This window comes from Balaenoptera borealis (assembly GCF_965194805.1).
Source record: "Balaenoptera borealis genome assembly, chromosome: 5".
Taxonomy (NCBI): domain Eukaryota; kingdom Metazoa; phylum Chordata; class Mammalia; order Artiodactyla; family Balaenopteridae; genus Balaenoptera; species Balaenoptera borealis.
Window position 1 is genome coordinate 60,446,925 of NC_138862.1, and position 13,510 is coordinate 60,460,434.

Below are 13,510 nucleotides of genomic sequence, written 5' to 3' on the forward strand. Positions count from 1 at the left end.
CTTTTCAACAGATCATTCTGGGACAACTAGATATCCACATACAAAGGAATGAATTTGGACCCCCTATTTCATACTGAATACAAAACTAATTCAAAATGGATCATAGACCTAAATGTAAGAATTAAAATTGTAAAACTTTTAGAAGAAAACATAGGTGTAAATCTTCATGACCTTTGGATTAGGCAATAATTTCTTAGATATGATACAAAGCTCAAGGGGCAAAAAAAAAAAATAGATAAGTTAGACTTCATCAAAGTTAAAAACTTTTGTGATTCAAGGAGTCCATTAAGAAAATGAAAAGACAACTCACAGAATGTGAGAATATATTTGCAGATCAAATATCTGATAAGGGACTTATACTGGAATATATAAAGAACTCATAGCTGAATAATAAAAACACAAATAACCCAATTAAAATGTGAATAGACATTTCTCCAAAGATACGCAAATGGTGAATAAGCACAGGGAAAGATGTTCAACATCAATCATCATTATCTAAACATAAATCAAAACTACAATCAGATACCGTTTCACACCCTCTAGGATGACTGTAATGAAAAAGACAGACGTTAGGTGCTGGCGAGTATGTGGAGAAATAGGAACCCTCATGCATTGCTTGTGGGAATGTAAAATGGTGCAGCCAATTTGGAAAATAGTTTGGCAGTTCCTCAAAATGTTAAACGTAGAGTTACCATGTAAGCCAGCAATTCGACTCCTGGGTATATACCCAAGAGAACTGAAACATATTCACACAAAAATTTGTACATCCATGTTCATAGTGGCAGTATTCATAATAGCCAAAAAATGGAAACAACACTAATGTCCATCAACTGATGAATACATAGATAAAATGTGGTATAATATATTCATAAAGTGGAATAATATCCATAAACTGAAATGTTGTAATGTTTCATGCTACAATATGGATGAACCTTGAATACATTATGCTAAGTGATAGAAGACAGACACAAAGACCACAATATTGCATGGTTCTGTTTATATGAAATTCCCAGAATAAGCAAATCTATAGAGACAGAAAGTAAATTAGTGGTTGATAGGGGCTGGGTGGAGGGGCTAGTGGGGAATGACTGCTAATTGGTATAGGGTTTCTTTTGGGAATGATAAAAGTTTTTGGAATTAGATAATGGTGATAGTGGCACAGCTTTGTGACTATACCAAAACACACTGTATTGTATATTGTAAAAGGGTGAATTTTATGGTATGTGAATTATATTTCCATTTTAAAAAGTGAGTGCCTTGTTGGCATGGAACTCTAAATGACTATTTTCTTCTGCATTGAATGGGTAGAAATGGGCTCTCTGAAGAGATTCATTGCCTCTCTAGTAGTACAGTAATTCTTGATTTAGCCCATTCAGTAATCTTAAATAATCATTCATTCCGTTCATCAGGATTTTTGTTTCATTTCCTTCTGGGCCCATGATAGATATTTGTTTCTCCATGTTCCTGAATTAAGTGTAGCCATGTGACTATTTTTTTGTCAATGAAATGTGAAGAAAATGATGTGTGTCATTTTTAGGGGGAAGCTGTTAGAGTTAGTACACTCTTTGCCATGTTCCTGTCCCTGGATGGTGGAGCCTTTATTAGCGTATGTCCCTGTGTTAGGACAGTGTGGAACTAAGCCTTTTGCCAACCCACATTGTTCATTTATGTTTAAATGGGAAATAAACCATTGTTCTTGTAAGCACTGAGATTTGGGGGTTGCTGATTACTACAGTACAATCTAGTCTTTTATGACTAATGTACCAAGTTAATTTACTCTTAATTTTTACACTTTCTCTTATTCCAATCTGCTATCAAAACTGCTTTAAAAATCTGCTTATGAGTTTATGCAGTGTGCCATAGATACTAATCAGTGAGACTCTCCAGATCATTTTTGACTAGCTGGTGCCAGCCATTAGGATTTTTGGACTGCAAGATGCTAGTTTATTGAATTTTACTGTATTGACATGTATAAATATGCACCAAAAGTGTTGGAATTACTTAGAATGATGATTGTTACTTTTTGAAAATGATTTTAGAGAAAGAAGAAATTGGGACCTTCAAGGATGGTTACTTTAAAATATATATATATATATTTTTATATATACTTCACTATATATATATATATATATATATATATATATATATATATATATATATATATATATATATATATATATATATATTTGACACACTGCGTGGCTTGTGGGATCTTTGTTCCCCGACCAGGGATGGAACCCGGGGCCCTGGCAGGGAGAGTGCTGAGTCTTAACCACTCTGATTGCCGTGGCTAGGACTTCCAAAACTATGTTGAATAATAATGGTGAGAGTGGACATCCTTGTCTTGTTCCTGATCTTATAGGAAATGCTTTCAGTTTTTCACCATTGAGAATGATGTTTGCTGTGGGTTTGTCGTATATGGCCTTTATTATGTTGAGGTAGGTTCCCTCTCTGCCCACTTTCTGAAGAGTTTTTATCATAAATGGGTGTTGAATTTTGTCAAAAGCTTTTTCTGCATCTATTGAGATGATCATATGGTTTTTATTCTTCAGTTTGTTAATATGGTGTATCACATTGATTGATTTGTGTATATTGAAGAATCCTTGCATCCCTGGGATAAACCCCACTTGATTGTGGTGTATGATCCTTTTAATGTGCTGTTGCATTCTGTTTGCTAGTATTTTGTTGAGGATTTTTGCATCTATATTCATCAGTGATATTAGTCTGTAATTTTCTTTTTTTGTAGTATCTTTGTTTGGTTTTGGTATCAGGGTGATGGTGGCCTCGTAGAATGAGTTAGGGGGTGTTCCTTCCTCTGCACTTTTTTGGAAGAGTTTGAGAAGGATGGGTGTTAGCTCTTCTCTACATGTTTGATAGAATTCACCTGTGAAGCCATCTGGTCCTGGACTTTTGTTTGTTGGAAGATTTTTAATCACAGTTTCAATTTCATTACTTGTGATTGGTCTGTTCATATTTTCTATTTCTTCCTGGTTCAGTCTTGGAAGGTTATACCTTTCTAAGAATTTGTCCATTTCTTCCAGGTTGTCCATTTTATTGGCATTGAGTTGCTTGTAGTAGTCTCTTAGGATGCTTTGTATTTCTGTGGTGTCTGTTGTAACTTCTCCTTTTCCATTTCTAATTTTATTGATTTGAGTCCTCTCCCTCTTTTTCTTCTCATTAGTTCTTTGAAAATATTTTAAATAAGTGCTTTGATGTCTTTGCTAAATGCAGTATCTGGGAACCATGAAAGACTCTATTGCCTGCTTTTTTCTTTTCTTATTATGAGTCACATTTTTCTATTTCTTTTCATGTTTCATAAGTTTTTTGAAAATTGGACAACATAGGGACTTCCCTGGTGGTGCAGTGGTTAAGAATCGCCTGCCAATGCAGGGGACACGGGTTCAACCCCTGGTCTGGGAAGATCCCACATGCCACGGAGCAACTAAGCCCGTGCGCCACAACTACTGAGCCTGCGCTGTAGAGCCTGCAAGCCACAACTACTGAAGCCCATGCGTCTAGAGCCCGTGCTCCACAACAAGACAAGCCACTGCAATGAGAAGCCCGCACACCGCAACGAAGAGTAGCCCCCGCTCGCCGCAACTAGAGAAAGCCCACGCAGCAATGAAGACCCAACACAGTCATAAATAAATAAGTAAATAAATAAAATTAATTAAAAAAAAGAAAATTGTACAATATAGATAACATACTGTAGCAGCTGTGGATTCTGATTGCATCCTTTCTACCCCTAAGGCTTGTCATTGCTAATTTCTGTTTAGTAACTTGCCTAGAGTAAATCTGTGAAATATGTTTGTCCTGTGGTATGTGGAAGCAAATGTCTTTGCTCAGTTTATTATTATTGTTGTTGTTTTATTTTTAAGGCTGGTTTCTGGTGTCACCCCTTATATCAGCCAATCATTGGTCAGAAATTGTGCTCAAAGACAGAGAGCCAGTAAGGCTTTTCCCTTCTGCTGACAAATCTGTGTATAGGTTGGGTAGTGCATTCAAAATTCAGATCATTTTCAAGTTTGTCCCAGTTTTAATGTTCCACTGAGACTTCTTGTATCTCCATCCTGGAATGTGTGGATAGTTTGGGATTTCTCCATTCTCTGTTACACATGCGTGTAGTCCCTGTTTATTTAGGATTACATGGAGAATTTATCAAGTTCATCTGTGGCTGTCTCTCTTCTAAGATATCTCTGTTACACCCCCTACTGATCTGACAGTCTGCTTGTTTGTTGTCCTAACTGGGACTTCAACCTCCACGCACTTGGATAGCTTCAGAATTTTTCCTTTCGCTTCTGGGATAGGTGTTCTGCTTTCCACTCTGAATCAACTGAGTCCTGCTCTGTCAGCATCGCTGCTAGTTTTCATGGCCTGTTCCACCTTTGTAGAAGTACTACACTGACTTAACTTGTAGGGGAGGAAGAGTAATGGGAGCAGGCCCAGGAATGAGTGCCACAGACTTCTGATGCTCATACCCAGGTTCAGTAGATTTTCCTGAGAAAATATTTCTCCATTTATTGTATGCCTTTAGTCAATTTCCAATCATTTGAGATGATTGTTTTTGACAGTTGTTTTTTGTGTTTTTTTTCCCAGCTATATATTTGACTTTGCAGAGAGGATTTGCCAAAGTCCTCACTTCATCATCCTGGAAGCATCCTTTGCTTCCTTTTGGTGTTTTTTGAAATGTTTATGTGGTTTTTCATATAAAGACATACAAAAATATTGCATAAAAAGTGTATGATTTTAAAGTCCATTTTAATTTTATTTTCTAAGATACTACAGTTCATTTAATGATGATTATAATTAAACAGAGAATTAATTTTTTTATTGTTGCAGATTTCAAGTTCTGCCTATAAAGACAGGAATGAGGAGTATAAAAGACAGTTCACACATCTACCTGAAACAGAGAAGCTGATAGCAGGTAAAAAACCAGGAGGTTACAAAAAACCCTTTTACTACCTCATCAAAGTAGAGCTGATGAGTGACAGTATTTGTAGAAAATTTAAGCCTTTATGCTACATAGAAACTATTTTTCGAGATAAGCAGCATCTTATCATCTGTAATTAAACAATGTAAAACTAAGTTGTAATTCAGGGAGGAGTGATTTCTGCAGTATTAAGTACAATTGACCCTTGAACATTGAAGGAGTTAGGAGCGCTGACTCTGCAGAGTCAAAAATCCACGTATAACTTATAGTCAGCCCTTCATATCCGCTGTCCCTCTGTGTCTGTGGTTCTGCATCCATAGATTCACCCAACCACAGATCTTGTAGTACTGTAGTATTTACTATTAAAAAAAATCTGCATTTAAGTCCACCCACACAGTTCAAACCCATGTTATTCAAGGGTCAGTTATACTCGCTAAAAAATAGACCTAAGAGGAAATGATTTGTCAGTTTCTTCTGGTGCTTGTTTCATATGGTTTTGTAGGGAAAATTTAAATTTCATGTTCAGTATATATTACTGTTCCTCAGAAAAATGTGCTCCTTAGCAGATTATAGAGCAATTTTATAAAAACTTTTAGGGCTTTATCATTATTCATATAGTCTTTCAGGTAGATCTTTTTTGAAATAGGACTTAAGAGGAAAAATTTAGTCATAGTACTTACAAAAGTGCTTTATTTTTGCTATAAGTATAATATAGATTCTTTACCATCAAAATACTGAAGTTGGCTTTAGTTTTAGTACATATTTCACTTAAACCATTTATTCATAGGAATTTCTCAGATTTCTGGTGCTGTTGGTTAATATTCATTCTCGTCAACAGTGTATGTAAGTATCTGTTGTGCCACACCTCAGGAACTTTGCTTTAGCAAAATTTGGTAGATAGAAATTGTATTTAAATATGCATTTCTTTAATTATGAGGGAGGTTGAACATCTATAAATCATTTGTATTTTTCTGTGAACCTTTCTTTTCATAAACTTTGCCCATTTTTCTAGCAGTTATTTGTCTTTTTCTTGTAATAGCTTGTTAGATGTTAAAAAAATTAGATATTTTTCACATGTTGTTGCAAATGTGTCTTGCCAGTTTTGTCACTTGAAATCAAATACTTTTCATGGAAACCTTTATAAAATATTTTATACTCATCACTGCTTTCTTGAAAGAAATTAATCTGATAATACAGTGATATATACTCACTATAAAGCATTAAAGCCATACAGAAATGTGTAAAGAAAAAATTGAAAATCATTGGTGATCCTACCACCTATATGTAATTTTGCTTAATATTTTGTAGATATCTTTCAGTATGTATATTTGCTTTTAAAAATTTACATTTTTTGTGTTTTTCCTCACTGCTATAATAAACTTGTTCATTGTATAAAATTTGGAAAATACAGGCGGTGAGTGGGGCCTACTCTCCATTGTGGTGCGCGGGCTTCTCATTGCGGTGGCTTCTCTTGTTGCAGAGCACGGGCTCTAGGCGCGTGGGCTTCAGTAGTTGCGGCACATGGGCTCAGTAGTTGTGGCTCGCAGGCTCTAGAGTGCAGGCTCAGTAGTTGTGGCGCACGGGCTTAGTTGCTCCGCGGCATGTGGGATCTTCCTGGACCAGGGCTCGAACCCGTGTCCCCTGAATTGGCAGGCAGATTTTTAACCACTGCGCCACCAGGGAAGCCCTTATTTTACTTTTAAAAAGATTCATGTCTCACAGGTGCAGAGAAAGAATTTATAAGCTTTCTAAAGAAAATGCTCTAAGGGGTTGGGGGGCGGTCTCTTTCCCTTTTTCACAAGGGAAAATTAATTTTTTTTCTTCTTCAGTTTGTATCTACCCTTACAGTTTTCTCAGGTAAAAAGCAAAGGGGGGAAAAGAAACCAAAAAAAAAAATGTAAAGTATAAAAAATGAGAATGGTTATCTCTTGTTGTTTACGTACTAAATCTGAAATCAATCCTAATAATGTTGTTCCAAAGAGTCTTTCTTAAGTAATATCAGCTTTCTTGGGCTCCCAAAGGTGATTGCTGCTAGAAAAGAATACTTTGGGATGTATATTTCCTGACATTATTGTTTAAAAACACATTCTCTTAATTCAACATCATTATGGAGATATGCCTAAATTCTGTAAAATTAAATAGTACATCTTGTTCATTTAAATATGTGTATACTACTTATTGTGCAAGCTTACTCCAGAAGTATATAGTGCTGATTCACTCCACCTGTATTCCCATAACACTTTGTACATATTTCCATGGTATCCTTTATTATATTATAGTTATTAAAATAAATCTTTAAGTGTTAGAGCCATTCAATTGTGCTGAAATTGATCATGTAATAACTAGTAAGTTGATGTTAATGCACACATCAAAGTGACCTGTTGAAACTGTAACTCAGATTGGGACTCAAACCCAGGGTCTTTTAACTGAGATCACACACCTGGTCTCAGGACTTAATGAAACTCAGGTTCTTGATGCCTTGTCACAGATAGAATTCAGTGAGAGACAAAGTGATAGGTAAGAAGTGGATTTATTTAGAGAGAAACACACTCCACAGACAGAGACTGGGATCTCAGAAGGCAAGAGTGGCACCAGGGTATGGGGTTGTCAGGTTTTATAGGGGTGGGTAATTTCATAGGCTAATGAGTGGGAGGAGTATTCCAGCTATTTTGGGGAAGGAGTGGGGATTTCCAGGAATTGGGCCACCACCCACTTTTTGACGTTTATGGTCGGCCTTGGAACTGTCATGGTGCCTGTGGGCATGTCATTTGGCTTGCTGATGTGCTACAATGAGCATATACTGAGGCTCAAGGTCTGGTGGAAGTTGGACTCGTCTGCCATCTTGGACCTATTTGGTTCTAATCAGTTTATGTCGTGTCCTTGGGCTGTCATTCTTTTAAAGGTTGCGCCGTGCCCTCTTCTCTCCTGTTTCACTGTGTTGCTTGGTTAATTTACTTAATTTTATTCTAACTTTCCAATAACCAATGATAAAGTTATAAAATCCATAAAACAATTTTTGACAAACATTTTCTTATTCAATTCTAGATGAATCATATTGTTAATATGACTCAAGTCAGGTAGAATATTGCCTTCTGAAGTGCTCATTGTTGTACATGTTTGTTTATCAGTAGGGAAATTGGGAGCAAAAACAAAGTAAAATCCCTTTGCTCTTTAAAAAAATTTTTCTGGGACTTCCCTGGTGGCACAGTGGTTAAGAATCGCCTGCCAACGCAGGGGACACGGGTTCGATCCCTGGTCTGGGAAGATCCCACATGCCGCGGAGCAACTAAGCCCGCGCGCACCACAACTACTGAAGCCCACACGCCTAGAGCCCGTGCTACGAAACAAGAGAAGCCACCGCAGTGAGAAGCCCGCGCACCGCAACAAAGAGTAACCCCCGCTCGCTGAAGCTAGAGAATGCCCACGCGCAGCAATGAAGACCCAACAGAGCCAAAAAAATAAATTAAAAAAAAAATTTTTTTTTTCATTTCTTGCCTAGGACATATTGCTAGGAAACCATCTTACAAAAAACCAATTTTCATGAGGTATAAGTTTACTACAGTAAAACACACCTGTTTTAGGGAGACTGTTTTTAAAAACCACTGGAAAAAAATCTGTCAATCTATATCAATTAGTCTTAAGTTAAAATGTTAGCATAGCTTTGAATAGAGTTAATGTAAAATAGTGCAGCGGTTCTCAAAGTGTGGTCCACAGACTAGCAAAGTTGGCATCACCTGGGACCTTGCTAGACGTGCCGACTCTCCCCCCAGCCCAGATGTATTTAATCAGAAACTCAGGGAAGGGCCTAGCAATCTTTATTTTAATAAACCTACCAGGTATTTCTGATCTGATGTTTGAGAAGCATCGAATTAATAAAGTGTTTCAGCGCTTTAGATAAAAATTTCAGGATACTTCAAGGTGACCTTTAGCCCCGTCCCTGTTTTAGAGATGCATACTAGTAAATGAGTAACTTAATCTGCTTATTTACTAGGATTTTATTTTTCTTTTTGGTTTGATGGCATCTCAGTTTTGTTTTGCTGAAGGAAGCACTGTGAAAGACTGCATTCCTTTGTTCTATTTTTAGTATTTCCTTAGAAATTTAACACGAACAAATTTAAATATTTTAAGGTTCATAACCTCAATAACTTTTTCCTAAAATTGCTAACCACTTTATATAGTTTTAAAATTTGTCAATTAAACTAAATCTCTTCACAGCAGCTCTTTATATCTTATATTATTAATAATTTAGCAATGCTATTTACTTTAGTCACAGAGACAGGTCTTAATCTTAGAGGCATGGTATTAACTTGCTTGCAGGCAGTGGCATTTACCAGAGCACTCTTGATTTTGCTGGATTTTAGTGCTGAGGTAGAGAGGATCAAACTTGAAACTAAACTTAAAATGTATACAATTTTTAGAGTCATCCTTGCTCCCTCCCTCACCCTCATCCAACATCTAATTAGTTACCAATTCCCCATCAGTACTACCTCTTAAATATCTCTGAATCTAACTACTTCTTTCTCTAGTACTGTCATCTTTTGGTCTAAGCCACCATCAGTTCCCCCCTGGATTTCCAACTGATTTATCTGAATCCATACTCACAGCGTGAATAAAGTGGTCTTTAATAACACACATCTGATCATGTCCTCCCACTTAAAACTCATTGATGGCTTTTCATAAAATCCACACTCTGCCATGGCCTGTGAGACCTTACATGAGCTAGCTTCTCCAGCTTCTCTAGCAAGAGATCTTTGTATAGTTGCTCAAAGATGTTGTTTCTTTCTACCACATGGCCTTTGCACATGCTGTTCCCTCATGTTCCTGCTGACCCTTTGTTGATCTTCAGATCTCAGTTTATAGAGTACTTTTTCTGGAGAACTTTTCCATGTATACTCTCCCTGCCCCCTCCCCCATACCTGTATACCCCTTGCTATATGCTCTCAGCTTTCTCCACACTTTGGTCATTATACTTATTTTTCTGTTTGTTTATTGTATGCCTTCCCCTCTAGACAGTGTTCCATGAGGGCAAGGTCCATTTCTGGTAACCCTAGTGACTAGCAAAATATCTGGTGTGTGGTGCCCAAAATATAGGAGTAAGTGAATGAATGAATGAATGAATGAATGAACTAATGAGCAAAGTGATGACTTTCCATGTGTTCAAGTAGTATAAGATTTATGAAGTTGCCACATTTTTTTGTTACTAAGCTGTTCCTTATTATTATTATTTTTTTAATGTAGATTATGCTTGTGCTCTTCAGAGGGACATTTTGCTTCAGGGAGGACTATACCTTTCAGAAAACTGGCTATGTTTCTATAGCAACATCTTCAGATGGGAAACTACAGTAAGATGTATTTTCATTTGATTTGCTGATACAAATAGTTGCAGAGATAGAAATGTATACAGTCCTTCTGAAAACAATGTACTTTAGATTTCAAAGTAAGTTACATGTATTTATCTATACTTGTATACATCTAAGTATATTTATGTGTAGTATAAGTGTGTAATATATTTTTCTTAATACATTGAGCTCCGTTTGTATATATTTAATATATTTGGGAAAAGAGATTTCAGGTTGAAAACAGCTTGAACATACCTCCTTTTGGCTGCCAAAAGCATGTCTTATGTGACAGACTGTCTGAATTTTTTGTGTGTATTTGTGTGTCTGTGTGTGTGTTAATATGGAACATAAATACCCATGTGTCTTTTCACACTTTATCCTAATATTAGGTATAGGAGCTGATGGAGGAAATTGCTGAAGGGAAGAATATCTGTTCACCGTGTTTATCTCAGAGAATGCGGGCATGTGCTTATTAACTCCTTTAGGTTTTTCACCTGAATATTCTGGACTAGATTGATGTAATACTTGGTATTTTGTGTTGTGTATGTTTCTGAGAAATTCGTTTTGCAATTTTTTATTCCTTTTTGTGTGTTTAGATTTCTATTGCTTTAAAGAACATAACCTTTATGACCAAGGAGAAGACCGCTCGACTCATCCCAAATGCTATCCAGATCTTTACAGAGGGTGAAAAGGTGAAAAACTTTTCTACCTTTGCCTTGTAACATAATGTGGAGAAAATCTGCCTCATACTGATCATCAATGTTGGGAATGTAAGCAATTCTTCTTGGAGTTAGGAATATTTAATAGTATTTAATACTAGATTTCTGTATACTTAAATACTTATTGGTGCCTAACTTTAACTGACTGCTAAAATTTTTTGCAGTTTATAGTTTACAGAGAACTTTCTCCCATATTTTTCATTTCTTCATTATAAGAGGTAGGTAGGGTAAGCCTTAGCAAATATCCTTATTATTTCTAAATACCCTATAATTCCATGATCGTTGTTTGGTCAATAATACCTGCACAATAGCAACTAATAAAAACCAGAGTGAACAGAGATTTGGTAGCATACAAGTAAACACATAATCACTACAATCTTTTTTAGAATGGTGATTTTCTTTAACTGCCATCATTTTTATTATCCACCTACAATATCCATCATTTCTTGGTATGAAGAATCTTTTTCTACCCACCTGGAAAATTGATACGGGCTCTGTATGTGACATTAGAAGCATAATGCTGAGAAAGAAAAAGAAATAAGGAAGGAAGGAAGGAAAAAAGGAAAGTATGGAAGGGAATGAAGAAGAAGAAGAAGGAAGGAAAGAAGGAAGAAAGGAAGGAAAGGAGGAAGGAAGGAAGAAGATGAAAGAGAAAAGAGGAAAGAGAGCGGGGGAGAGGGGAGAGAAACAATCATGGGATTGAATCATTATGATGATACTTTTTAATCTTGTAAAGTTTCTTTCACATGCACTTTCAGTTTTCTTTTTAAACAATCTCATCCCTACAGAACACTGCCAGGTACAGTACAAAGAACTTTTCCCCTCTGAACTATTTGAGAATAAGTTGTCACTCTGAAGACTTCCCACTTCAGACATGATCCCAGATAGTTTATCATGTATTTCTTTTTTTTTTTTTTTTTGTTTAACATTTTTACAGTTTAATTTCAAAGAAAAATCTCAAGTTACATTTATTAGCAAACATATTTCAGCTAGGGAGTTTTTCATCCCCCAAAAAGATGGCAGATGGAAATGAACCTAATATGTGTTTAAAGAAAATATAGCATGTATTTCTAACAAAGACATTCTCCTACATAACCACAACATGACCATCAAATTCAAGAAATTAACATTGATCATTATCACTGCTCAATTCTCAAACCCGCTTTGGTTTCCTCAATTATCCCAAAAAAATCCTTTATAGCAAATAGGCCCAGTTCAGAAATACCTATTACATTTAGCTGTCATGCTCTTTAATTTCCTTATTCTGGACTAGTCCCTTACTCTTGCCTTGACTTTTATGCCCTTGATGCTTCTAAAGATTATAGGTCAGTTGTTTTGTAGGATATCCCTCAATTGTGTTTGTCTGATATTTTCTTATGATCAAGTTTAAGTTATAGAGTTTTGACAGAAATAACACAGAAGTGATGCTCTCTTCTTTCCATTGTGTCCTATCAAGTGGTACATGATTTAATTTCTACCATTACTGGTGATATTCACTTTGATCACTTGAATAAGGTGGTGTCTGCCAGACTTTACTGTAAAGTTAGTCTATTTTCCTTCATAATAATGTTTTGTGGTCAACTACTTTGAAACTATGTAAATATACTATGCCTCATAAAATTTATTCATTTATTTACTTATATCAATATGACCTCATAGCTTCTTATTTTTTTCAATGAATTATAATCCATTGCTATCATTATTTGTTTTGATGCTCAAATTGTCCCAAATTTGGCCAGTGGGAGCCCCTTCAAGCTGGCTCCGGTGCCCTTTTGACTATTCTCAGCATTATTTGAGCACTTTCTTGCTTTTTTTTTTTTTTTTAATTAATTAATTAATTAATTTTTTTGGCTGTGTTGGGTCTTCGTTTCTGTGCGAGGGCTTTCTCTAGTTGCGGCAAGCGGGGGCCACTCTTCATCGCGGTGCGCGGGCCTCTCACTATCACGGCCTCTCTTGCTGCGGAGCACAGGCTCCAGACGTGCAGGCTCAGTAGCTGTGGCTCACGGGCCCAGCTGCTCCACGGCATGTGGGATCTTCCCAGACCAGGGCTCGAACCCGTGTCCCCTGCATTGGCAGGCAGATTCTCAACCACTGTGCCACCAGGGAAGCCCACTTTCTTGCTTTTTAGCAGAAGATGTTACAGGTTTTCTTTGCCTCAGTCCTGGAATCAGCCATTTCTCCAAGGAGTCCTGTTTTCTTTTAGGGGAGACTGATATTTAGAAGCCAGTTTGTTCACTGCTATAGGGTATCACTGTTTGAGCCCTCTAATTGGGCAGAACAAGGGGATATACAATATATATATAAATTACACACCTATATACATAATACACACACATATATTCCCACTTATACATCTACGTTTATCTATCTATCTATCTATGAATGACAAACCACCAATTCACATGAATACCTCTACTTCCAGTCCAACAACACAGAGTTATTTTTACTTTTCCCCTTCATTTTTTTTGGCTGCACCATGTGGCATGTGGGATCTTAGTTCCCTGACCGGGATGGAACCCATG

At 36.6% G+C, this 13,510-nt stretch overlaps 1 protein-coding gene across 4 annotated transcripts in view; it reads left to right on the forward strand.

Annotated features, from left to right (window-relative positions):
* Positions 1–13,510, forward strand: part of GRAMD1C (GRAM domain containing 1C) — an 87,743-nt gene that overhangs the window by 18,570 nt on the left and 55,663 nt on the right. For 2 of the 4 annotated variants that reach the window (XM_082394708.1, XM_082394707.1), the window contains exons 2-4: positions 4,840–4,924; positions 10,169–10,272; positions 10,866–10,961. In XM_082394708.1, the coding sequence (XP_082250834.1) occupies positions 4,840–4,924; positions 10,169–10,272; positions 10,866–10,961 (285 nt within the window). Of the gene's footprint in view, positions 1–4,839; positions 4,925–6,405; positions 11,040–13,510 lie in introns of those variants that run through there. The other 2 variants (XM_082394709.1, XM_082394710.1) reach the window with 2 other exon arrangements.